Here is a 27,694-nt window from a genome sequence, read left to right as displayed (position 1 = left end):
CAGGTGGTGTCTGTCACCACAGAAGAAGACATCCCCGTAATCTAATCAGCCGACGTGGAAACATACCGCATCTCCAAGCAACAAACGCACTGCAGTCATCAGACAGATTACGCTCCGCGGCACAGCGACACAGAAGGGAGGGAAAAAATGATAAGGAGACCTTTAAAGCTTCAATGTCTGTAGTGGGAGTTCAACTCAAAAGGGCCCACCCACGTAGACTGGAGAAAATGGGGGTGAGAAGGCCAAGCTGTTGAGAACTGGTGGGTGCTGGTGAACGGGATGAACCACAGTGCTTACCACAGTGTCAGATTTATCTGTGGTATTTCACCAGGAAAAACATTACGGTGGCTACCTGGCCTTAACTCTAAGGTGTGTAACGTAGGAAGCCTGTCTTGGAGAAAGTGGTTGGCTATTGTTGCGGGGGGGAAAAAATTAACCTTTTTGGCGCAAAGCCTACATCAATGTTTGTTCTACTGTTGCCCAACCACAAGCTTTTGAAAAAGCATTTGAAATATTCCACGGTCAATTAACCTTTTGTAATATTTTATGTGAAAACAACAGAGCCCTATTGTAACTGTGCAAACACAACAAGTGGTATGTCTAGGCAGACGGCTTTTGCAAACATCTCAAAGCACACCTGCTGTTATGACAATTTAACAATTTCATTTAGCAGATGCTTTAATTCGAAGCAATGTACATTTGAGAGTAGATAAAACATAAAGCAGCCCAAAAAATAAAAGAGCTGCCTGAAGCTGATTGTAGATTGGAGGGTGTAGGGATGACCCAGTGAAGTGACTCTTCAGCGGTCACATCACTCTGAAACTGCTGGATCAATCACATGATGACAACAGCTGAAGGAATGGAAAGAAGGTTCACCAGGAAAATATATTATTTCATGAGAAGCAGAAGGAAAAGAGGCAATGACATGCAGGACAGATGAGCCACTGTATTCTGACACGTCCCACTTAAACAACAGATGGAACAGCCTGCGGCGCGCTCAACAACATGGACAATCCGTAATGGTTAAGTGCTCTGACTTTGCTTCACTAACGCTTAACAAATCAGAGGATGCACTTTTAGCAACAAACATGTCCTGCTGCCTTCACAAGCTTCACAGGCATTACAAGAATCACATCTGCTGCATGGGCAGGGGATAATTATAGTGGCTCATTTATAGTTTAGGCATTATTCCACTGTGGCTGCACATTTGCTTTAAGTATTTATTGCTGAAGTGGCAACAGATAGATGTTTCTGAGTCATCTGTTTTAAGTGACAAGTTTTGCACCAAAATCCTCACTGCAACTCACTTTGAATGAATGCATGTGGTCCTGAAGAGTCTATAGCCACGCTGGACGCTTTGAGAAGCGGAGGCACAGAAGCATCAGACTTGATTTCTTATATTAGCATGTCAACATGCACACAATGACAATGTTAGCATGTTGAAGGTAAAATGTTGGTCTTTTTTTCCATATAGTATAGTAATAAGATCTAATTACACAAAGTAGAGCTGAGGCTGTTGGAAATGTTAGTAGATCCTATGGTATTTTCACACTTAATAGCCACAGAATTTGAACTTTGACCTAAGGATAGTGCTATGAACAATCAGAGGATGGCTTGAGTTGTGGCAGATAGGCCTAAAGGAAACACAAACGTTTCTTTTACTGACAAAAGTCAATTCTCACACGTGTATATCTCTGCACTGATTTATTAAAATTCAAAATTAATCAATTTTTGAAAAAAATCTAATCTGAGGTGATACTATGTGCAAGATTTTACTTTTATCAGTATAACAGATGTCTTGTGGTTTTGATTCCTTGTACTTCAAAGAGCATGAAGCAACTGATGTGCATGTTGCCTTCTACTTATTCAAACATGAACGTCTCAACCAAAATGAATGGAAATCCATCCAATAGTTGTTGAGACATTTAAATTTAACTGAAAACGGTCAACCTGGAAAAAAAAACGCTCAAATTTTCAGTGTGGACCTAAGGTTTGGAGTAATCTGTGCCGCACAGAATTGATGCACACCCGCGAGCATATTGCATCGGATGTGCTCATGAGTATGATTAAAAAAAAACATCTTCACTAAGCCAAAATAAAAAGTAAACTTTAAACTCAAATCTCTTGAGTGTCTGTAATATCTTCAATCATGGTTGGCCAAAGAATCTAACAAGATATCTTTAAATTTCTCAAGATTAAACCCTCAGCGTTGGATTTTGTTGTAAAACTCATTAGGGACACCTTGTCGTTGCTTCTGTAAACTACAAGGACCTCTTTGACCTTATGTTGGTGCAAGATGGAAAGTGAACAGATCACCATAGCTGTAACGATTAATACCTAGAGGGGCATGAATGGTTTTACTAAATTTTACAGGACCATTAAAATCTGCAAGACTCAGTCTGCAGGGACCGCAAGCATCTGCGTGAAATTTCACGGCAATCCATCCAACTGACGGCCCGATAAGCTATTTTTTTCATTAATAGAGCCATATCTGCCACTAAATTAACTATTAATGTGAGACATTTACAGAGCGCCTCCTCCCAGCTCTAAATGGCTCTTGAGGTCTGACCACCAAGTGCAGATCACTGGTTTGTTAAAATTAAGACAAGGTCTGTCTCATCTACAGTTTTAGTGCATACTCTCCAGGGACACCCCACGCTTCTTTGATTGTTTCTGTAACAGTTAGGAGACACGTCTGACAGCTAATCCAAGGAGGGAGATTTCCCATGTCACATTTATATCTTGTTGCTTTAATCACTCTGACAGATGCTTTTTTTTTCCACGTGAATTTTTACAAAAGAAATCAGTGAGCGCTTCACTAAAGTGTTTCAGCACTTCCTCTATGGTCAAACACTTTGGGTCTCCAATAGAAAGCAAATGTAAGCAGGTGTGTCCCAGCTACATGCCATTTAATGCTGTACTAAATCTCAAGAAGTCCTCCCCGATGCAAAAGTAATTCAGACGAAGTGTCATAGTGGGAGAAATGTTAGTCTAAGTGAGGTTGAAATACTGAACCGTTTTGGTCATACAGGAAACCGAGTGCTGGAATGCGTCATTACATTTGCAGAAAAGCCAGCAGTTCCATTTCACCACCTGGTCCTCAGCTGCCCCCTTTAGAGCTCAGTTCATCCAAGACAAGCAACAGCAATCTCCCTCCTCTCTGAACGAGGCCAAGGAAAGCCTTCATCGGATGCACAACTGGAAGGAAATAGCTAATGTATAGGCTCAGGCTCAGGGGACTCCGTTTCTAAGGGGGAAGAATGCACAGAGCTTGAACAAGCAAGTGTTTGTGTTGGGCCAGTCAGTGTCTGGCTGATGGAACACAGACAACACACAAGGCAGTTTGTGTGTGATCGAGAAGATAGTAAAAGATAGACAGAGGGAGATATTTAAACCGAGACAGTGCGATACAGAGAATGGAGATAAAGTATGCATTCATTACGCACATCCCCAGACTAATTTAAGTCAGCTGGAGCATATTCGAACAGCTTGTCCTTATCTTACATCCCAGAATGTGTAAAGAAAGACCAATGTACCATCATCTTTCAGTTGTTGACATTTTTTTAATGATTTAAAAACAAACAGACCCTGGATATAGAAATGTACAGTAACCTGGATGAAAAAGATTCAAAAACAGTTATTACATAGCAACTACTATAAAGATGTCGGTCAAATTCAGGCACTTGGAACAACATACAGTCTTTGTTTGTCATGCTACACATAAAAAGTATTTCTTTGGTCCTTTTTCCCTCCTAGTCAGGTCAGCTGAAACCACAGACAGAACAACAGCAACACAAAAAAACAGCTTTCCGGTTTCGAACCAAGTATTTACATTTCATTAAAGACCCAATACAAGCCTCCATCCGACCAGAAACAGAACTGACAAAGTTCGTCTGTCATACATCAAGCCTTCATATTCTTCCATACATGTCCACATTGGTTATAAAACAACAGAATAAAAAGATATCATTATAATGGCTCAAATGATTTTTTTCTTTTTTTTTACAGCAGTATTAATCATTATAACTTAGTGGGATGGTTTTCATATTAGATTTGGCACAAAAAAAAAACATGAATTAAATTTCTTGACATAGGGCATCAAAACACAAAAGCCACATTGCTACAGACGAACCAAGAATTCAAATATTCCCATATGTTCGTAAGAATCCGGATAAGTCGTGTTTCAACTGAGCTCCAGCTGGTTTCCGGCTGAGCTGAATTGTTTTGCTGCTTTTTTCATGTTTTAACGGCATATTAAATAAACATTTGCAGCTGGTTTAAAACTTTGTTGGCTGTTTTTTAAGTCATCACTTGATTTGGATGTAAATATCGGATTTCACTGCACAGCTGTCATTGAATGGAAACACACAATTGTAAACGAGAATTACCGTGTCACGAATTGGTGATCAGAGAGTGCAGGACAGAACAGAATGATATTGTCTCCCTTCTTGTGTCTTTTTTCTTCTACTCGTCTGTCTTACACAAACTACAAACAAGAAAAAAACAGTTTGCTGCATACGTGTTAAGACAAAGTCAATAACAAATGAAATGGCGCACAATTTTTACTTAATATAGGTTTTTTTTATACATTCATGAGAGAATTTCATGCTTCAGAATGCTAGTCGGTCCAGCAAAAATAGACCCGAGCCATGAAGACAGCGGGGCACAGTGGACACGCTCACGCTCGGTATAATGGCAACAGACTATTTCCTGCAGCCATGATGGAGGCAGGACACAACGCTGATGCTTGCTGTGGACACTGCAGGTAATGAACGCTCAGCTAACGTCAATGTTAAGTTGCAACACAACTCTCCACACATCTGTAAAGTCACTACTCAGCTGCAGGGAAGCCATGTCTGATAAGAGTTACTGCACGTAGCCATGTGTGACTGGACTTGTGCCACATAGTAGTTGCTGAAGTTGACATCTCTGACATAGGGAGCGGGCTGGTAGTAGCAGGTGATGTTGGACAGAGCAGGGATAGCGTTCTGTTCGGCCATCACGCGCAGTGCCAGGGCGGAAATAAGCGCCAGCGTCTGGCGGCGCTCGTGACCCATCAGACACACAGTGCTTTCATCCACCACTCGCCTCAACGTCACCAGGTACTCGTAGCGCTTGTGCTCCATGCCTGCAAAGTGGTTCTGCAGATACGTCTCCAGTTTTCTCTGTTGCTCGCTTATGTCAGGGAAGTCGATGAAGAAGCGTGAGCACATGTAGCGCTGCATCTGTTTCATCTGAGCCTCTGAAGCTGGCCGGAAGCCACGCACCAGCAGGTGGCAGTACTTGAGTAGACCGCCGCCCCGGATCTCTTCTGGGCTACGGGTGGCGATGGTCTTGGACCAAAGGTGACCCAGAGCTTCCTCAAAGTCTCCGTACATGCTCTCCCCCTGCACTGTAGGGTGAAATGTCTCGGACATGGCCGTCTCTGAGCAGCGGTCGAAGAGCAGCAGCGAGTCCAGAGTGATCTGGAAGGAGTCGACGCTGAACTCAAATTGCCTTCTCAGGGAGTCCACAAACTTCAGTTCCACGTTCTTGCCGGTGTTGTTGGACAGCGAGATGAGGCTCCAGCGGTCCGTCTCGTTGCAAACTTTCACCAGTTTCTGCACATACGCCTCCTTCAGGGCGAGGGCTGTGATTCGCTCCCTGCACACCCCTTCAGGCAAGAAGTCCACCAGGCAGTCCAGCACCACGTCCTTCACCAGCCGGAAGGTTTTGTCATCGGTCAGGCTAAGGCCAAAGATCAGGTCCAGGTCTTTGTAGCCAAGGCCGTTATCCTGGTGAAGCACATGGCTGGCTGCCGAGCCGTTCAGCTTAACATCACGTACCACCACGCCCCGCTCCTCCAGGCGAGCCCTGACCACCTGAAAGATAAGAGAGACGGGGAGAAAAAGCTGAGTGATGGGGATCCACAAGATAGGAATCAGAAGAGGCAGACACAGCAAACACAAGTTAGTACATGCAAGCAGGAAGCTGTCTTTTCATTGCTCAAAATAAAGACAACGTGAGATGCTGACATTTTAATGTAATATAGTGTGAGGTTGAAATGCAGTAGTTAGAAAAAGGCATGAAGACATTTCTTTTTCAGGAAAGTTACCCTCTGAAAACACCAAATTAACTATCACCTTTACAGGTTTATTTTCATAAAAACATTGATAGCTTAATAAAATATTAATGTTTCCATATGTTGCTTAACTTCTAAATGTGAATTATGAGAAACCTGTGTGTAATTTTAAAAAAACACAATTTAGGCGTTTTTTTGAGGAATATTTGATTAAAGGTAAGAATCAGAGAAAGTCAATGGCAGGTTCCTGAAGCACGTTGGCTTTAAGTAGGTTGCTAGAAGAACACAGACAACAAAGTGGCTGCTTCAAGGCTGTGATCCTCCGCTCAGAAAGATGGTATCATTAACAACAATCTGTTGCCTGAGGATGAAAATGCCCTACATACTGTAATGTAGGAAATACCTGATTTAGCAGACTTATCTCATCATGTATGAGCACAACACAGACGAGCTGTGGAAAATGACATGTCAGTGCTTGACTGTTATGAGAAACTCATGAAGAAATAAAAACTGTTAAGCTGTGAACTTTTCAACTTATTACTGATGGCCATAATGAGAAAATGGGGTCTCTTTGCTGTCATATAAACATTGGTTGGCAAGGAGGATTTTATCTGACTGTTGGAACACACACCACATGCACTGCTGCGATGCTTGGGAAAACTGCTGAACTCCAGACAGCTGAGATGTTTATGTGTCCTATCTGTTGCATTACTCAAATGACACTGATGGGAGAAAAACATCTAACTAGGCCAAAATCTGAAGAAATCCAAAACACAGCTGTCTATTAGAAAACTTTCACTGAATCATGCTGTTGTTGCAGTATCAGCTATCAGTGTAGAGAGACGTCTGTCTAGCTAAGTAATCCCGTCATAACACTGAGAGATACTGTAAGACAAGGTTTAATCTCCAGAGACAATGTATCATCGTAATGGCATTGTACTATCTGACAGCTATAAAGGACCTGATGCCAAAATTTGAGATGCAAAGCTAGGAAAATGAGCTAATTTATATTGCTTTTCTCATATGCTTTGCTTTTTAGGTATTTTGGATATCCAGTGCTTTAAACTATTTGCTTTCTTTTCATGAATCACAACAAAAAACACAGCTGAAGATTATTATTTAGTCTAGCAAACCATAGAAACAGCTGATCAAGATCTCTCCAATGTGAGTAAACACAGCTTAAAAGGCCTCTTAACCTCAAATTTTCATTATACTGTACACAAACAAATATGGATTTAGGGTCAATTGTGTATTGGAACTTCATCACTAATTTATTTCCAATAAGATGTAGAAGGTTTCCTTTCATAAATGGCAACAAAAAGACAGATTTATGAAGGTGCATTAAGTAAAAAGCTGAAAGCTAGTGTGTTTAGCCTTAGCTAAACGTGGAGAAAGCTGGCCTAGCCGAGTGAAGAAATACATCTAAAGTGAACTCTAAAACTCACTTTTGTACATTATATATTGTTTTCCCACACAAAAACGGATGCATGAATTTAGAGTTTATGTGTGGAACCTTGTATTGAAATGTATTTAGAAAAAAGCTAATATATTGCTTTAAAACTACAGGTTACAAAGCAAAGTTAAGTAAAATGCTAGACTATTTTGTTTAGCCTAGCTAAATTTGGAAACAGCTAGCCTTAGCGAATAATTACGCCTAAAGGGATCTCACTTTTATACATTGCTGTCCTTTACACAAAAAGATGTGTGAATTCAGGATTAGTTTTTGGAAATGTAATTGGAAATGTGCTAATATATTGTTGTAAAACTACAGGTTATTGACCAAAACAGTCAACCTCTTTGTAGAGAAAATGTTGTACCACAAACAGTTATTTGCTATTTTTGTCACCTAAACCCTGAATGAGTCCCTCAAAGAGACAGAAACACTTTAAGAACAGTAAATTACTTATTTTGCAAAAGTACTCTGTGGAGGAGGCTTGGAGTTTAGCCTCGCTCTCTTCCTTGTGAATAAATACACAAATAAAGATCTCTGAAACTCACATTTATACATTATATTTCCATTGTTCTGTGCAGAAACAGAAATGCAGATTTAGGGTCAGGGAATGAATACCACCAGAAAGATTATCAGTTAAGAGTGAGTCCTCAAAAGAAAAAAAAAAACTACTAGAACAGCAATTTATTTATGCTTTGCCATTTAGCAAAGCTTAGCTGAGGAACCATTGAACTCCAAAATCTAACAAGAAAAGGTCAGCTGCTTTGAACAGGGAAATTACACTTGGTTTCACAGGGCACTGGACAACACTGGGGAGAAGTTTTTTAACAGCGAGGAAAACCCACAGCAGTATTTGCTCTGACCTCATATTTAAACATTTGGTCTAAGTTAAAAGCACGCCACAATGTGCCTCTCTGGGGGTCCCGTGAGGAGCGTATGAGGAAGCTCAGCTCCACCACTCCCATCATCTCCGTCCTTCAGCGCTCATAAATCACGCTTGTACATTTCCCATGTGACGCACCGGCACCTGGTGAGCTGAGCAAGGGGAGACACTTCCGCCGACATTGGAACAAAGAAATAAAGCCTTGTAAAAAGAGCCGCAAACACACCAGACTGTCTGGTGTTGACAACGCCTTGGCGACACATAACAGTCACTCCACGTTCCTTCTGTAGCCTCAATAGTTTCCTTGAGTATTTCATTTAAGCTGCGGCTTCAGTGTGCTTTTATTATGGCAGTTTGAAATGACCCAACCATTTACCAGCCCATAGTCCCCTGGACGCCAATGAGAGCACTGGGCAATGAGTCAGATCAGCCCTCTGCCAAGCAAATGGCGACAGCGAATGTGGAGTTATGAGTCCCTGACCTTCGCATCCACTCCAAAACTAACCCAGCCAGTCAGTCGCACAGTAGCTTGGCAGCCAGCGGGGGATGATGATGATGGTTTTTCCTCTGATTTGAAAAGCTTCCTTGAATTTCCTATGCACGGGTGGTCTGTTCACCTGTGTGCTTGGACCAGAGAGAGTCCAGGGCTGAAACGGGATGCGCTCGCTCCTAGACATGATAGACGAGTTCAATGAAGGATTTGTTAAACTGCTTTGAGGAGTCACAGAAGTTTTAATGTCTCCGGCCACTCAAACTTTATTTGATAGGATTATATCCAAGGGATCCATTTGGGGAGATTTTTTTTTGTTGTATTAGTTTTTTGAGCCAGCCATGTAAAATGACACTGGTGGGAACAACTCTCACTGTGATAGGGTCTTTTAATTTAATGGTAAAGCCAAGCTGATCCCCAGCTCTTGTCCTGGTGCTCCAACATGAACCCGCAAATAAGACAACTCACGTACATGCATTATACAGTACCCAGGTGAAGAAATAAAATTGAACTAAGCTAATTCATGTGTAAAAATGTGATCTTAAGGCTTTTATGTTTGCAGTCATCCTCTAGCTTTTTTTTGACTATTTTTTATTAATTAATTGGATTTTTCCAGGTCCTGAATCTGTCCATGGGAATCAAAGTGATTTAAACCAATCCACACAGTATTATTCCTGTGCTTAGACATTTGCGCAGTAAATCAAGCACATGTTAAATATCTAAATGTGCTAACTAGTAAAATATAAGCAATGTTTCGCCAGACTGACAGACTACACCTTCAATCCTCTTTTTCTTCCCCACACAAAGGTCTAAATGATGTCGTTTGGGGAAATACTGAATTATTCACTGATATGTTTTGTCTGGCCTAAAAATGGTCATATTTTAAGACGATAAAACATTATGTATTGTTTTTTAATTATAAAATGAGAACTACCCATTAACTACTGACACCAAAAATTGCAAGAAAAAAACATGGACTTTGGCGTACTCATCTACTGGAAACTTCATCAGCAGAAAAGCCAACCAAAGAGATACCATCAGTGCTGATAAAACATTTGGTCAAGAAATGAATGTTCCCAGGTTACCTCCTCTACAGAGCACTGGGAGCAGTGGTGTCTTCATGTTGCTCGGCCCCAACAATGGCCCAGTGAGGAGTTGGTTTACAGTCTGGCGAAGGCCACAGCAGAGTCAGGCGACTGCTCTCTGCTTACCACAGTGGGACGCTGTCAAGCCCGACCCACAAGCCCAGTGTTATTACAGGCACTAATCCACTGCTCCATTCTGCTTCAAATCCAGGCCACTCACTAGCATCCAGGAAAGTATTACTTCCAGATTAAAAAAAACCAATAAATCCATATCTCCACCCCTACACACGAACCCACTCAACAAATTACGTAACCTGTGACACCACTTATCGCGTATCTGTGTTTATCATTATGTGGTATGCGGCTACGTGGGGCCTCTGTTGGTATGGCCCGCTGAGGGGGAACATGAGCAGCCATACCCGGATTGCGGCTGCGGGCTGACGACTGTCAACGTTAAATGAAAACGAGAGTACAGAGGTGTGAGTAACAGCAAAAGCTTTCCTTCCCTGCTCCCATGGCTCCCTCACAAGCAGACCACAAACAGATGTTATTTAAATGTGGCCCTCAGACAAACCCAGCATTGAGAGGGGGCCCATGTGACTCTCTGGGAGCGCGATCCGTCGGTCACCTCACCCGTTTATGTGACGACAGGACCGGCTCCCAAATCCCCCTCTATCTGTCTCAGGTGGACGCCTCTGTCTGGTGCGTGGGCTAAAAATAAATGACATTCGAGCAGCAGACTGGTGGTTTCGCATGTTTTAGCCCATTTGCCGTGAATCACGAGCACCTCACATTACTGTCAACCATTTTCCAAAACATATCATAGTGGTTTAGATCTCTAATTTCCCCCCCATTCCAGACAGACATTACTTTCCATTTGTGTCCATATGGTATGAAAATCAACTCGCAGACATCTGAGACCTGCTCGACATTTTTCCGTGACAGGAGACGTGGAATCTGAATTGATTTTTGTCACAGTAATGTTGTTGCTTCATAGTGACCCAGTGCAGACTTTTATGAATTAATCTCACAGGTGCGTTATGCTAAGGAAGTCTGCAAGTTTACAGATGTTATTTTGAATAGTTAAGCTAAGACCCTCCAGGCTACGTGTAAAAACTACAGTGTTAATCTTGGGTGACGCTACTTCCAGCGTGCTAATGTGCTAGCACTCAGACAGGACAGAGACTTTGGGGAAACAGTGGGCAGATTTTCCACAAGCTGGTCTCTGAAACCCTCCATAAAAAGTGCTCTGGCTCACGGAAAGAAAAATGTTTGGGGTGCCTGTTGCCTACAGGAGCGTACAATGAAGGAAAGACATTAGCACGGGGATGCTTGCAGCAGATGGTAGGGGCCTCCCTGATTATAGAGGCCCTTCCAGTGTGTGTGGGGGTCTTTCTTCGCCCCCCACATGATCACCGCAGAAAATATGAATCACTCAAGTGAAATACGAACCCAGATTACAGGCATTTAAATAATGTCCGGGAAAATTGCAGCCCACACCATTCCATATACATTTCCTTCCTAGTAAATACACTGTGGAGCAGTCATTATCTCTCAAGAGCTGTGAATAAAAGAGAAAAAAAAACTGACTTCGGGGGCAGAAGCATTAGTGAGCTAGTGGAAAAGTGCAGTCATAGCGTTAGATCATCCCCAGTCGTGTGTCTGCGTTAAGTGTGTGAGTGATCAAGTACATTTTCAAGTGTAATCGGCTCTGCCACAAATCCTCACCGCTGCACAGAACACAGTGGCGGTGAAAGGATGAATAAAGCAGGGGTGGTTTTGCTGAGATGAAGTTATTCAGAGGGAAGTAAAATTATTTTTAAGTTTGACAGCTTTATAAATTGGGCATATAAAAGTCTAATGTAGAAGTCATGTACAGTATGAGGAATATTCTGCCAGCAATTTCATTTGTTGCTCCAGAGTTTCTGTATCAGTTGATGTCAGCTGATTATTAAATAAGTTGAATATTATCAACATAACAAATCAAGAGGGGAATAAGTGCGGTGTTGAGCTGTCATTGTGTTTTGCCCATCTGGATGTGTGTGTTACACAAATCTCTTCATATGTCTTCAACCTGGATGACAACTTTCACAAAGGACAATTTTTTTATTTTCTTTTGTTGTACATTACTGTTACATTACTATTAACTTTGTTCATAGTTAAAGCAATGCTATGATTTGGATGTACAGCTGTTGGAGTACAGTGAATTTACAGTGCATCAAAAAGAAGAAAAGCACTTACATAAACATGATACCTCAAATAATTCAAGTCACATTTTTTGGCATGAAAAGTACTTTTTTTTTTGCACAAATCAATGCATTAATAAAAGAAAAGAATCAAATGGAGTTTATATGCACGTTCAGTTTAAATATATACACACTACTCTATCGCTGGCTCCTGTCCAGTTTATTTTACAGTAGACATAAAGACGTGACTAAACCGTGGTCTCACCTGGACGATCTGCCGGGGCTGCACGGACAGCGTGGGGAAGTTTCCTCGGCCGTGGATCGGTACGCTCTCCCCAGGATGGAGTCCAAACGCCGCACCTGATCCCAAGACAGCACGCTGACCCGCCGACTCTGCTCCGAGGTATCACCGGAGGACATGACGACCGGAGCCAACGGGATGTCCGGAGAAAGAATCGTAGCTGTGAGAAGAACTCAAAAAAGAAAAGAAAAGAAAAGCAATCCTCCCCTCCGATGTGATGTGACGGGACGGCTGTGGATGAAGTCTCTGCTGTGTCCTCTGCAAGTTTCACAAAGCTCCAAAAATGCGGATCAAGTGGTGAGAAAGTTTGCGAGAATATCGGACATCTCCTCGAAGCTGCAGCCCCGCAGTGCCTGAGTCTGTGAGCGTGTTCAGATCTGAGCCGCTCCGAGCGATCAGCCGCTTTTTACCAAACTGGGATTAACTGGAGCCTCCTGATTGGCTGGACGCAGATTTATGAACGCTTCAACATACAGGAGGCTGTAGTCACACACACACACACACACACACACACACACACACACACACACACACACACACACCCCAACACACGTACTTCACATACGCTAGATGATGTGTTCAAGGACTATGGGAAATATGATAAATACTATTTAGACGCAGCCTCTCTCACGTGAGCCTGCTGTTCCACTTGCATACAAAAATATGAGTTATTAAACAAGGTCTTAAAGTACGTATTTTTTAAAAAAACTAAAAAAGATTTGTGACTTTCTTTTATTATTATTTTCATGAAAAACTTTAAACATTAAACAAAAATTGCATAAGCTGTCAGTAAGAAACCCAGAAATAAAATCTGTATGTCTTTATTTGGGATATAAGTAAACATCATATACTATTATCAAGAGAAACAGCCTATCAGCACTGTAAACAAATAAAAGCAAATGAACAGGATAATAAAGAGGCTTGTGTTGTTATGTGACGATCAGCGTACGTTTGTTTGTCTGTGTGCAACGCTACTCAAAAACAGACTAATGAATTTGGACATAATTTTCAGCAAAGGTCAGAAATGACACAAAGACCAACTGATTAGATTTTGGAATTGATGCGGCTTATAGTCTCAATCCACGGATTTGTTAAAGATTTCTGTATCATTGCCAGATAGCAGCATGGCACCACTAACTATGACAACAAGTGAACAATATGTCAGCTGCCTGCTGACAATTGAATGACAGTGATCCTACAACAAATCCACCACTGCAGAATTATCGGGACTTATCCATCAGAAATGATACAAGGAACAATTGATTAATTTCTGGTGGTGTTTCAGAGTTCCGCCGCCCGCTGGATTCTCTATCAGTCCATAACGTACACATGCAAAACACACGTGTGTGCTCAGCACAGCTTCATTTTTTATTCAAGATTTCATCTATCGGAAATAATACAAAGATTGAGCAGCCTTGGCAGAGGACTGCGTTCTCTGAATGCTTTTCTTGTTCAACATTTTGACACCAAGAATTTATTTTTACTACAGATGTGTATCAGGTCTAAATATGGCTTATCAGTCTTCTTGGTATCTTAATCACCACAGAGATAAGATTTGTCATATTGCAGATTTCTGATCTAGTGTTATCAATAACTTTTTATTTTTACTTTTAGTTGACTGTAGACTTTAGTTGGGCACATTTGCACTTCTGAATGTAGAGTAGTACTTCTCTTAAGGATCTGGGTTGACGTTTCTGCCATCTGGTTATATGCTGATAGAGTTTAACAGGTCAAAGATAAGCACAGTGCGTAGTATATTTGTGTTGGTATATAAAGCCTATATTGAATACTCTTTAACTGTCTCTTGGTGAGAAAATGTGTTGAAATGGGAAATTGAGTGATGAATCTGTTTTAATGTGATATTTGACTTTCTCCTATTTACTTATATATAAAGTAATTAAATAAGCTACAGTCAAGCTATGGGTTAAAAAATAATCTATATCTTATTCTGTAAGTTTTAGCATTCAAAAAATACATAAATGAATAAATAAATAATTTGTAACTAAATAACCTATATTAATTTGACAGTATAAGCAAATAACACCACAACTCCAATGTGATTTAACAATCTAATGATAATTCTGATTATCTATGATACATTATTATGTGGGATTAATACAAACTAAATAAAACAAAAATGGAAATAACTCATGTCATTACCAAAATGATTCCAAAAAAAGAATAAATGTAGGACCAGGTGATTCATGGTAAGATGCTGGCAAGAAGGAAAAAAAATCATTTCAGGGCCTTTTTATAAAACCAGGGGATGCAGCTGTAATATTTAACGAAAGGCAAATAAAATTGTTCACTTGATAAAGTCAAGGTTCACAGTTAATAACTTGAAAACCTTGGAGAACTTGAACCTGCCAGTTGCATCGGACCAACAAGTCTTTCAAAATGAACGACAAAATCCGTTGTTTGTCTGTGTCTTCTACAAAAACACTATAAACAAATAAAATAAATCAGTTTTATGATGTGACCACACTATGATTATAGTTGGTTAGGTTTAGGCACAGATATGACTTGGTTAGATGTAGGGAACGATCATGGTTTGGGTTAAAATAACTACTTTGTAAAGGTTTGGGAAGCATTGTAGGTTATAGAACGGTCATGCAGAGGTTAGGGAACATTGATTGCCAGTTACAAAAAGGAAGGGAAGAGTGGCTTTCCATGTTAAAAACAAACATGTTGACGACCCATCCATCCACCCCGACCTCCTCCTTGTGTATGTTCTCAGGTTACGTCATCACTAGAATTTTGCTCAACATTCTCACAAAAATTCAACATCTAAGGACAATGAATATCTCTACAAACTATCGGGGTAGTATATCCAACATTTCTAAACAAACACCAAAAATGTCATTTAATAATGGGGTTGAAGGGAAAGTCTGATAGTCAACAAAGTTATTGGGGTTCATCCTCTGCAGATCATGAATGCAGCTGTGAATTGTTACGGGAACCTATCCAGGTATCACCCTTTGCTGAAATAAGGAAAACAAGTGATCAGCTGTTTGCCATCAACCCAACTTTGTCCCCAGAAATGAACATGAGATCTAGTTTGACCTAAGTGGAAAATTTATTCCCATGTAATTGGTTAAGTAGAACATCAGGTTCGTTTCCAACTAAAAGTCCAGGGAATTATGAGCAATTCTTCATAGCAAAAACAAAATGCCAATCAGGTGTTTTTCCATAGTTGGATCAATCACTTCCATGTAATCAGGCTATATTAAAATAGATTACAAAGCTGGAGGAAAAATGGAAAGAGCCTTTGAAGCCCTGCTCAGTATTAGGCATGTTCATTTTTCACTGTCATGCTCAGAGGAAAATGATGTAATTCACTTGGTGATACTGTAATGTACAACAAAAAGTCACACTCACTCATTCCTGGATGTTGTGGTTGACCAGAATTACATCCAGGTTCGGCTTCGACTGCTGTGGAATGAGACCCAATAATGTGTCGAGATGATCATATGATGCATTGTGCGTTATACCTCGGTTAAATCAGCAGTTTGTGTTTCAGTTGGATGTAGCCATTGTTGTTCTTTGTTTATGTTGCATCTGATTTGGTGGAATTGCTCATTTTTAGAACAGGTTCAATAATATCACTGTGATTTACTTTGCTGGAGTTTTTTTGTCTGGTCAGTTCGATTCAACTTTATTTATTTTACTTTACTTTATTTTCAAAAGGTTTAAAGCAGAATGACAGCCTCCAAAGTATTGTCATAATTTGCATGTTGCATGCATGTTGCAAATACTGAAAGTCATTCTGCAGTGACTCAACTGTCGGTTCACATTTGTGATGTCCAACCGCACCTGTCTGTACCTAAAATAGCACAGCAACGTAACTGAGTGCTTGAAGGCTGTTCCATTCTCATAGAAACTTTTTTTTTTTCAGTTAGGCAAATATTTCAGACTCAGAACACAAGACACACGACATTTTAGAGTACAGCTTTTGTTTTTCCTGCATACAGATCATAGTCAGTGGACTACCATATGCAAATTTGTTGGTACAATCGTCATAAAATGTATAGATATTTGTAAGATGGTATCTTTGAGTGGCACCTGTTGATGCCTTACAAGCTTGCTTATTTACATATATGAATGGACTATATGGATTTACTTAACTTTTAATGCAAAAATTGGAGCTTTAAAGAAACTTTATGCCTTTCTGTAGAGAACCACATTGAAAGCTTGCGTTGTGGGTATACTTAAGTAGTTAGCAAACCTCATTTAACTTCTGTAGTAATGCAAAACTATAACCTGGAACAATAGCTCTAGACTAGGATGGTACTTTTTTAAAATTTACCATATACACGATGCTGTGGTATTTTTGCTCAGCCATTGTATAACCGCTGGTTTTAAGGCTGTTCTAAACAGGCTTTTGGAAACCAATGACTTGTTGCTTTTTTTTTTTTTTTTTTTTTGCCCCTTTCAGAAACGTACTGGCTGCATCTGTGATTGTCACCTGGATCCGCCAATCACAACTGAGTTGCACAACTATTGATTAGTTAGATGTTACATAGCACTTGGGATAAATTCTTATTGACTTCTAAAGCTGGGAGGCGAAGTCCCAACCTCAGCTGTGCAGAGGTTGGGACTTACAGCCAACCAAAAATGCATAGCATGTGAATTGGAACTGAGCAAGTCTCTGTTTTGCCTCTTCTGGTAGCTAGGTCTCTGAATGCTAATTCTGCAAGTAAGAATACACAGATGCTATGTTACCTCCAAATGGATATAGAACCACAGAGACAACTTTCAATGAGAGATCCCATTAAGGTACAGAAGAAAATGGGTGTTAACAGAATGGTGGAAAGCCTGGAAGTGGTGGTTCAGGCTCTATAAGATATGACAAGATGTCCAAATATATTTAGAAAATACACAGAAATCTCATTTAGATCGAATGTGTGATGCAAAAGTAAGTAAAAGGAAGACTAACTTTCTGTTCAGTTCAATTTCCTGAATTCATTACCACGGTTTCAGTAATACATGGCTCATCTCACCTGGAAATTAACTAGTCTATACATAGATGTGACTATAAATTACATCTGAAAGCCAAAACCCAACATTAAACCCCCCAAAAAAGAAGTGAAAGGTTAGTAAAGTAGATGTGGTGGCAGTTGTGACATGACTAGCCTAAATCTAAATGATTGTATGTTGAGGCGTCATTCTTTTGTTTCATGGTATGATATCGTTTAGGTGTGTTTTCATACGAAACTATTTGAAGGCTGTGAGAGCGCCTTGTTTCGCATCATCATGCATCTCCATGTCATCTCAGGTGTGGATTAATTTGCATTTGTTCTATTGTTGGGTAGATTTTGCAGTCTAAATACCTTGACGCCAGCAACAGCAGCGTGTGCATGCCTGAAGAAGCAGGCGCGTCACTCTTATGTAACTCCATAGGGTCTGCTCTGCCTCTTCTTTTCCACTTGCCACTGCAGTGACTTTCCTCCCTGGAAGGAAAGAATGCGTTAATGTCTCAAACCCACACCCACACACACTCACGCACGCTGGACGGCAGCAGATTAGCGGTGTTGACAGGTTAAACAGTGACATTTCAAGGTAGCCTTTTGTTAAATGTAATGAATGCAAATTGCAACAGATCGACTTATCTTGTCAGACTGATATTCAGTTTGATTAACATTTCTATTAGCGAATTGCCACTGCCCCGTCAATCATAATTTACCCTTCAAAATCAGTCATCGTCAGGACGTAGAGTCCAACATCAGGGTAATGCAGAAAAACTGAAATCATGTTTTTTTTTTTGTGGGGGTTTTCATTCCGGTATTTCAGCAGGTACATAGCATGTTTCCATTGTGAGAACGATATAATGAAGTGTTGAATAATATCCACTTCTCACTCGTCTGTCAGGGCCTCCGGGTGACGTCACAGTCATTCCTGAGCCACTCATCTCTGGTGGACGGTGACGCTCAACTGATCCACGGCTATTTACATTCACTACTGTTATATAACCGCCTGTGTGTTTATGTTCGCATGGAAACTATAGGGCAGCCCTACTGATATGATTGCTCTGGTAAATATAACACTGACTCTTCTAGGAAAAATGCGCTATGGATTTGTGACCTGTTATCCCCTAGTGTACTTAATGTTTATACAGTGCTACTATAAAAGTACACATTGAGTGGGATGATTATGAGGATTGCTGCTGTGCTTCAAGCAAGATGGGATGTAATACAGCCTTAAAAAACCAACATGCTGATAGCTTGTACTACTGTTAGTATTTTCCAGTGCATTTCCTGGAAACTTACCTAATTTCACGAAAACTAGCTGGTATTAAGCTCTAAATTACTACTCTAGGACTCTCCAACACTTTCCCCACTTCCTTAATAATGAAGAAAGTAGGAGGGTCTTTGAAATTTCCTTGTATTTAACAAGGAAATTAGGAAAGCAGTATTAGTACGACCATACAGTTCGGTCAAGAAAAAATCTGTCTGATACTGCAATCCAAAAGAGTTATTACCAGTAAGATACAGGAAGAGAAAAACAAATATGACAAATAGTCATTTGATTCCAGAGAGTTAACACCCAACCTGGAGTTTCCTTATAGCTTGATAAGTCTGTCAGCTCATTGTTTTGGTTTTACACACCCCAACTTCACTGTTACAGTTTAATCTCATGGTTTTGGAAAGACTGACTAAAGACTTTTCCGTAGTAACACAGACATATTTCTAGCTGAATGTCTTCCCCCTCAGTGTAAAAAAACCTCCAAAAAATCTACATGACTATCAGTTTACACTACAAATGCTATGAAAACCATGTGAGGACAATCCACGTTCTGTCACTGTGCCAGTGATGAAGTGTAGCAATGTCAAGTTACTGGAACAATCTGACTCCAAATTAACTCTTATGTTGCCCCGCAGCATTAAACTTGCATATTTCAGTATTGACCAACCAACCCTGACTCTGTTTTATTGTTTTTTTTATTGAGTCTGTTTTATGTTTTTGCATGGTTCAGTCAGACCTCTGTTAGTGAGATGGAAGATTCGTGTGATTGGTGAGTCACCGTCTTGTCCAGCCTCCCAGTACACTGAACAGGTACAGGGGATTGATTTTATCAATGCTTAATAATGACTCCCATCTTCTATGAGGTGAATTTCAGCTTCTTTCCTCTGGACTGAGGTTTTCAGTCCCAAGATGCAGGAGAAAGCGCTATAAAAACAACTTTGTTCCTGTCAATGTCACTGAAGTAGTGACATTTGCACTTCATTATATTTATCTTATTTCTTACCTCTGGTTATAAATTTGACTTTTAAATTTTATGTTTTTATTCTAGTTTTTATCCCAGAGATTGCTTTTATTTGCCTGAAGTTTTTTATCGTGTTTTATTGTGTTTTGTTTTTATTTATCTTATCTTTTTATCTATCCTTGCTGCTAGGTTGTTGAATGGTGGAACACTGAGCACTTTTTGTCTTTTGTCTTATCACTCGAGCAAGCACCTGCCTGTCAGGTTCACTGTCTATTTTGTAACGGAATGCTAAATGCAATCTTTCTTTTCTGCAAAATAAATCTACCCATGGGTATAAATAAAGTAACATCAGACCTTGAGCCTCTTCAGGATGTGTACGCAGACTCCTGTTGGATAATATTTTCACCATATCAACTAACACAGGCTTTGAACTGCATTTCATGTCACTTAAGACATTTTTATATAGTGTTCTGTCCTCTTTTGGGGAAATATGAGTGTGATATCAGTTATACAGGTCGCTTAGATCTGGAATAGAGGGAAAATTACACCTTCAACAATGCCAAGCTTTCATTTTCTTGATACCTTGATATTACTGAATGCACTAACAAGGGTAAATAGTCCCAACTCTCAGTAAAATCAGACCGCCATAAAACTCTCACAATTAAGTACAGCAGTGTATGTGAACTGTGATCGGTTCATTGCAAGTTGATTTTTTATATACCTGAGTGAAATAAATGGAGAACAGGGGCTTCCTGAATGGTAGGGAATCAAACTTAAACATGTGCTTTTATTCGAGCAGTAATAATATGTGCTATGCAACTTGCAGTTAATGGACTCGAGCATACAAAGCCACAAGCGTAATCCTTTAAAAGAAAATGCCTGTTAACTGCTACAAGTATTTCCTCATTTTCAGGACAGAGTTGGTCACCTATGATTTAACTGCAAGAGCTACCAAAGTGATGATTTTGGTCCCAGACTGGAAGAAGTTCATCAGCTTGTGATTGGTATGAAACGAGTGGGGGTATGTGCAACAGTGAGAGCGTAATGACAAAACCAAATGGTTACTGTGCTCCATTACCATGTTAAATCATGTGGTTTTTATAAGCTATTAAACATGTCAGAAATCATACCATGATCAAGCATTACATTGTCTGTTCTTCCATTATTCCGGCATGGATAAGTAATTCCTGTCAGCGACAAAAGGGAAAAAGAGCTCTATTCACCAGTCGGACACAACCAAATAGGTTTAGGTCTGGCTAAAATTTTACATCATGAGTCATGGAAGCAATCAACTGCAGTCTGATAAAATGATCACGAGTCTGCTTGTGTCTGTTGGTAGAGAATCTACATTATGTCCAAGGTGTGGTATCAGCAAGACCAAGTTCACAATGTTATCATTGTGAAAGCTGCTAAATGCAGTTGAAAAACTGGTTGTTTTGGTTTTTCTTTTCTTTTAGTGATTGACCAACTAAAAAAATTGAACTACGTAGGACATGTGCACACAGCATCATGTATCTTAATCCCGGAAACCACGCTACATTTACTAAAAACAAAACCTGATGCTCAGCCTAACCTTTTCCTGTCCGACTGCTTGGCTCTCCTATTGACATTTCCTGACCATGCACCATATCACTGGTACATCATGCCTCTGCTATGAACAATGCAAGCCTCTTTTCGTTTGAATTTGTTGAAATTTTGCACAGATTTTATCTTTTCATCTCAAAGGTGTTCCTTGTTTTCCTAAGGCTATAGGCCAAAAACCTGCTCAACAATGGCGACATAAGCAAGACAAAGAGACTCCGCTTGTCAATTACAGTCGACGTTTCTTTGCTTTGCACCGGTCAGTTCAATTTGATAGATATGTTTAGTATTTATAGGCCTCCAAAAGACCTAGTATTTAAAGTTAGTCATAGGCATGCACATAAAAGTTCTATGTGCTGAGTTCAGATTATGTAACAACTGCCTTCAAGGTTAAAACAGTAGAGCTGAAGAAGACAGCATGTGAACTAAGTCTCACAGATCCTTGACTGCTTAAACAGGACACTTGACATCCACAGTTTTGCTTTTGTGATGAGAACTGTTTCAAAAATAGTGCTTAAGGAAACTAAATTAATAATCTACCATTTTTACCACTTTATCAAATTGATAAGGAAATCTATTCAGTACAGAGTTGTTGTTTTTTTTAACTCAAAGCCTCAACCACCTCTTGTCTCAGTTCCAGTCTTCTTCTGTCACATCTGCAGACTTTACTCCTAAAACTCTGGTGCCTAAAAGCTGTCCCTGGTCAAGTCTGGCTCCAGAACTCTCAGATTTGCCATTCAAACAGATGGAATGTTGTTGGGACATCATCTTCCTACAAAGCATTACCGTTCAAAAGTTTGGGGTCACTTAGAAATTTTTTGAAAGAAAAGCGTTTTTTTCAATGAAGATAACATTAAACTAATCAGAAATACAGGCTACACATTGTTAATGTGGTAAATGACTATTCTAGCTGGAAACAGCTGATTTTTAATGGAATATCTCCATAGGGGTACAGAGGAACTTTTCCAGCAACCATCACTCCTGTGTTCTAATGCTACATTGTGTTAGCTAATGGTGTTGAAAGGCTAACTGATGATTACAAAACACTTGTGCAATTATTTTCGTACATGAAGAAAAGTGTGAGTTTTCATGGAAAACATGAAATTCTCTTTTGAACAGAAGCGTACCCAGCAACATTCATTAAGGAAAATCACAGAAAAGTGTCAAGAAGCATGGAGATTTGTGCAAGATGTTGTAATAGACTGACAGGAATGGAAATAACTTAAGAGATATTCTTAAAACAGCCTGTCTGACCACATTAGAAATGTGTTGGACCTCACAGAAAGGTGGAATGAAAGGCCACTCTTCAGGGTTCCTACACTATCCTACCATCTTACATGCAAATTGGACAGACCATGATTCCATAAATTCCGCTTTGAGGCATGTTCAGCCAAAAGTCAAGAATTTTCCCTACGTCATTCACATTTTACTGCTGGACTGTTTGTCTCTACTTGACCCCAAAGAGCCAAAGTACAAACTGTACAGACATTAGCTGTAAACCAGCTAGCAACAGTTGTGGGTGTTTCTCTGTGTTCGGCTTAGCTGAGCTCAGTTTCATCTCATTCCTGTGCTCTTATGAAACTGATCCATAAAGCCTTGGGGATGTGCACATATTCTTTGATCAGTTGAAACACTGCCGGTCTGTTCACGCTGCCTGTAAAAAGTTTTGTCTGAGCGCTCCTTTACCTCAACATATTTTCCAATTTAGATTAACTGCTGTTGGCTTGTCGCTGTCTCTGCCTCCGCTGAAACTGACAAATGGAAAGTGGTTTGTCACTCAGCGGTAATTAGTTGGCGAGACAAAACAACCCCTCAGTGGTTAGAAACAGAAATCAGCTTCCATGAAATTGATGTCAGGCTGAATGTATGAAGTGAAACGAAATGGTAACTCAGCCTACTTATCATGTTTTGTAGCTTTTTCAGCCTCATGAAAACTATTCAGGCTCCCAAATCCTTTTCCCTTCATAATGGACAAGACACATGCAACGAGTGCAAAGCCAGCTGTCAGAAATACTGACATGGATCTGGTGCAGACAATAATAAAGCTTTGATTAAAACATTTTTCTGTAGTCTGGTTTCCTTAAGTAATTTTCAAAAGTAAGCAGGAATCTCAGGAAAGTGACTCATGATCTAATTCTGTCATATCTAGGTTTCTGGCTCTCTTTAAGAAAGAGAAGTCAGTTAAAATGCCTCTTTGATTTCTCCATCTTGCTCAAAATGCACCTCTCTGGAGCATTGTAGTGTCTTTTAGCTTGTTAAGAGTTTATGAACCGCAAATTTATTGTGTTGCTTCAATTTCACCACCCTCATCAAACTGGTTACAAGCAGCAGGCAGCTGTTTCTTTGCCCTAAAACCTAGGAGAAGTTGTTTTACTGACATTACATCTCAAGCAACAAATGAAAAAGTTATACACCTAGTTGGTGAACACAGTGGAACATGTAGGAGATAATATGATAGATAGCTCTTTAAGGAGGAAGGAGTGTGTGAATATTGGAAGCGCATTAATCAGGTGGTCAGAAATAACTTTTACTGTGTTTTTATCTGCGATGTAACATGCCATTTGTTGTGTTTGCAACTGTTCCATTGCTCCACAGAAGCCAAAAGAAATCAGTCGATGCAGCTTTAAATTTGTAGTGAAGATTTTTATTATACAGTTTCAAATCCAACAAATAACTCACAGTTTATTATTTTACAGTTAAAGTGCAGTGCTCTGTTTTATTTGAGTTATTATTATATGCTTCTTTGTGGACTTTAATTTCACTTCAGTTACAAAACATGACATTTGTTTTACTTTAGAACGGGAACAACTCAGCACAAGAACATAATGCTCTGCCAAGTAACTATGCAAAAAAAAAAAAAAAAAAAAAAAGGGTAATTGTGTTTTCGTTGTTCTACTGGTTTAGGAGACAAAGTTGAGTGCATAATTTCCATAGGTGTTAAATGAAAACTGGTTCAGAACAGGTTTTCTAATGTGCATTGTGGTTCTACCAGTTAGAAGAATCCTACACTCTTATCTCAAACATCACAAGGACTGAGTTTATTATCACGTAACATTACTGCATTTAAACATGCACAAATGCCCCATCTAACATCAGATTCATTGAAAAAGATCCAATAAACAGAGAGTGCTTTTTACCTGGATTTCACGTGATCAGTGGAGATCAAAACCTGCTTTACGAGGTGTAATGGCAGTAAAAACTAATGAATGCACCACTAGGGGTAAAGCAATTATCTCTTTGGCGTCAACACTGCAATGGAGTTGGAGCTGCAACAGCTCCAACCACATAGGCTGACTGTTTGAGTAGCTGATGCTGGAGGCTGATCCGGACACACCTGCCTCGGCCTTTGAAGCAGCGGCAGCACTGCTTCTAGTCCATCTCCAGGGGATAAGATGTGGCTTGTGTCAGGATTTCAACCTTATTACTCAAAACACCTAGGGTCTGATATTGTATCCACTGTGGAGTTTGATGTTGCAACTTCCCACTGACACGGGATTAGTTTTATAGTGGTGGGTGGAGTAATGTCATTAATAACAGGCTGTAATTTTAGTGCTGTCAACATCTGAAAAAGTGATTACTGTCATCCAGCACACCCAAGTCAGTAAAAGGTAAGCTTCGTATCTGTATCATAATGCTATAGATGACAACATATTACAAGCTTCAGATTGATTGTTGACTACACTGTTGGACAGTTTGTGTCCGACACTGTGGTCTGCAGTATGGGGCCCCACATGGGACTGCCCTTGCCCCATTTCTTTTCACCCTCGCTGCAGACTACTTTGATCACACCACAAACTGCCATCTCCAGAAGTTCTCTTACCACTCTGCCATCGCCGTCCTCATCACTGACGGAGATGAGGAGGAATATAGAGAATTCAACCAGGACTTTGTGGACTGGTGCCTGACGAACTGCCTCCAGATCAGCAAATAATAACAAGAACCAAGGAAGTAGTGGTGGATTTTAGCAGGAACAGACACACTTCTCCTTCACTAGTGAACACTGAGGGGACGGAGATTAAGATTGTAGACTCTTACAGGTACCTGAGTGTTCATTTGAACAAGAAAGTGGACTGGACTGTTAACACCAACACACTCTATAAGTAGGGTCACAACAGACTCCACCTGCTCAAGAAATTGAGTTCCTTCAGGGTGCATGGAGCACTTCTGAGGACCTTCTATGAACTGGTAGTCTATGACAGATAACTTTGTCTTGCTGCTGCTGCTGCTGCTGCTGCTAGGAAGTTATTGATACAGTAGGAGAACACCAATCCTCTAGGGGTTTATAATGAGAAGCGATGGCGTCATCCAGTCACTTGTGTAAAGCAAGGCTGTCGGAACTGTTTTGAAACTGCTTCATTTAAACATTGCCTGAGGCTAGTTTCAAACCTGTAATAAGTCCTGCAGCTTGACAGCAAGCATTTTAGTCGGCTACAATTGGCTAACAGGCAACTCTACTGAATGTGATTCAGCAAGCAACAACGTGACCGCAACTTGGTCTTATTTTCTGTTCTCTGTATCGGAATCCTTGGTGCTCTTTAATATTTTTGAAAATTGTATATATCACCAGCTCACTGGGCAAAGTAACTAATTAATCTGCAGAATGTTGCTGGTTATGAATGCAAGACAAGGAGCAACATTCATATTTATTTGGAAATGGGTTTCTCTACCGGGACAAATATAAGTCTAATATTTATTCCTCTTTTAGCTCTATTTTGGTCTCAACCAGCACCTGAGATAAATATCTGAGTCTTTTGTTGGATTCTATGAAAGTCTATGAGAAAATGTCCGTACATCAAACCTCAGTGGTTACCGCAGTAAACATTTTCTAATGAGGTCATGGTCTCAATTGCTCAATTCAAATCCCTTTTAACACAGTGGGATGTTCATTTTGTAAATTATCGTCCCATTTAGAGGAAAACAACTATAAAGCAGTGTTTGTTTCAAGGTGAGGCCACCTTACAATGACAGGGGCTACTTTATCAGTAACACTTCTCAGTCAGTCACCTCTGGTTCATCACGTCTGCTTTTAAAAAAAAACATGTTGACATGCACATTCCAAGCTTGAGACTTCAAAGCATTAGCCAACAAACTAATGGGTGACGTGATGGGTTAGAAAGAGCTACCAGACAGATGGTTTGTAAAACTTCCAATGTAAAGTCTTTCACAAAGTGGCTGAATCACATATATATAAAGCAGTTCTCTATGTGAAAGCCTCAAGGATCCTTTTAAACGGTCTCTTCTGGTTTGTTAAAAGTATGAAACAACACTTTTCTAAATTAACTACAAGTCTTCCTATGTCTAGTCGTCTGTCCTTGGCTGGAAAAAAGATAGAATTTTGATATTTCTTGGAGCTATATTTCTTTACTTCAGCTCTAAGTGACTCATTTAAAAAGGACAGTGTTGATTCAGAGTCCTCCAAGTAGAACCGCTGACCGACAACCACCCAAGTGTCAGTCGGCCTTTGGTGAAAAGGTGTTGCAGGGCATCTAAGCTTTATTTATGCAGCTGCATTCTGAGGACTGCCCCTGTGGTGTGGACAAAATACCAGAAACACCACATTAAAAGGGTTCTGATGTAACTGTAGTCACCAGAGCAGCCTGAAAATTTTCAGTAAAGTAGCATTTAAATTCAGATATATACCTCAGTAAATCTGAACACATTTTGGGAAACATACTAATTCTCTTTATCTGCTTGGGATTAGGTGTGGATATTAATACCACTCTTATGTCTGTCTGCTAAATATGAAGCCACAGGCAGATCCAGATAGCTTAGCAAAAAGACAGGAAGCAGGTTCTGTCCAACGGAAAATCTACAGACCAGCACTTCTGAAGCTCACCAGTTATCATATTACATATGTCAGACATTCTACAAAATGTAAAGTGAAAATGTTGTGAAAAGTTGTTCTTTCCACCAGTTGACCAACTCACAACAAGAATAGAAGTTGTTGTGAATAGTCCGGCACACAACCCTTCCTCGTAAAAATAGAAAGCTTACTATGTCTTGGCCCTTGTACTTGGCATTCCTTTCAGTTTTTATGCCAAAACTGAGGGAGCATCTGACTCTACTTGTTTATGTTCATTTGAAATCTTTATGCATTTTTAAAGAACACTTTAGGATGAATTAGTTATAAATAGTAATTTGCATGTCCCTTGCAGGTAAGTCAAATTTCATTTAGTCAGTTTTGAATCTTTCTTTAGATCTGCCCGTGGCTCATCTCTTTGTGCTCGGTTTAAGGCTCCAAATCTGACCTACTGACCCTGACCTTGTAGCGCTACAGTTTCAACTGTGAACAGGTCAGAGTTGCAGTATATACGTGAAAGCATATCACACTTAGGTCGAGGCTCCAGCTGCACACCTTGTTTTTGTCTGTGGGAGAGTCCAAACCTTTGGTCAGAGCTCCTGATGATGGGGCCACATGGTTTAAAAGGCTGCCAGTAATACCCCCAGTTTAGC

The 27,694-nt window shown here is 40.1% G+C and overlaps 2 protein-coding genes across 2 annotated transcripts in view; both read right to left on the bottom strand.

Annotated features, from left to right (window-relative positions):
* The window catches only part of tmem222b (transmembrane protein 222b), a 538,745-nt gene that overhangs the window by 258,177 nt on the left and 252,874 nt on the right, over positions 1-27,694 (bottom strand). The window lies entirely within an intron of this gene.
* On the bottom strand, positions 3,544-12,919 carry tent5bb (terminal nucleotidyltransferase 5Bb). The gene is given in 3 exon segments (XM_022212372.2): positions 3,544-5,861; positions 12,421-12,491; positions 12,494-12,919. Coding segments are annotated over 3 exon segments (1,179 nt in total). The 5' UTR covers positions 12,576-12,919; the 3' UTR covers positions 3,544-4,835.

The sequence above is a fragment of the Acanthochromis polyacanthus genome, chromosome 11 (genome assembly GCF_021347895.1).
Source record: "Acanthochromis polyacanthus isolate Apoly-LR-REF ecotype Palm Island chromosome 11, KAUST_Apoly_ChrSc, whole genome shotgun sequence".
Classification (NCBI taxonomy): domain Eukaryota; kingdom Metazoa; phylum Chordata; class Actinopteri; family Pomacentridae; genus Acanthochromis; species Acanthochromis polyacanthus.
Note: the sequence above shows the minus strand (reverse complement) of the source record. Positions and strands in the feature narration are given on the sequence as shown.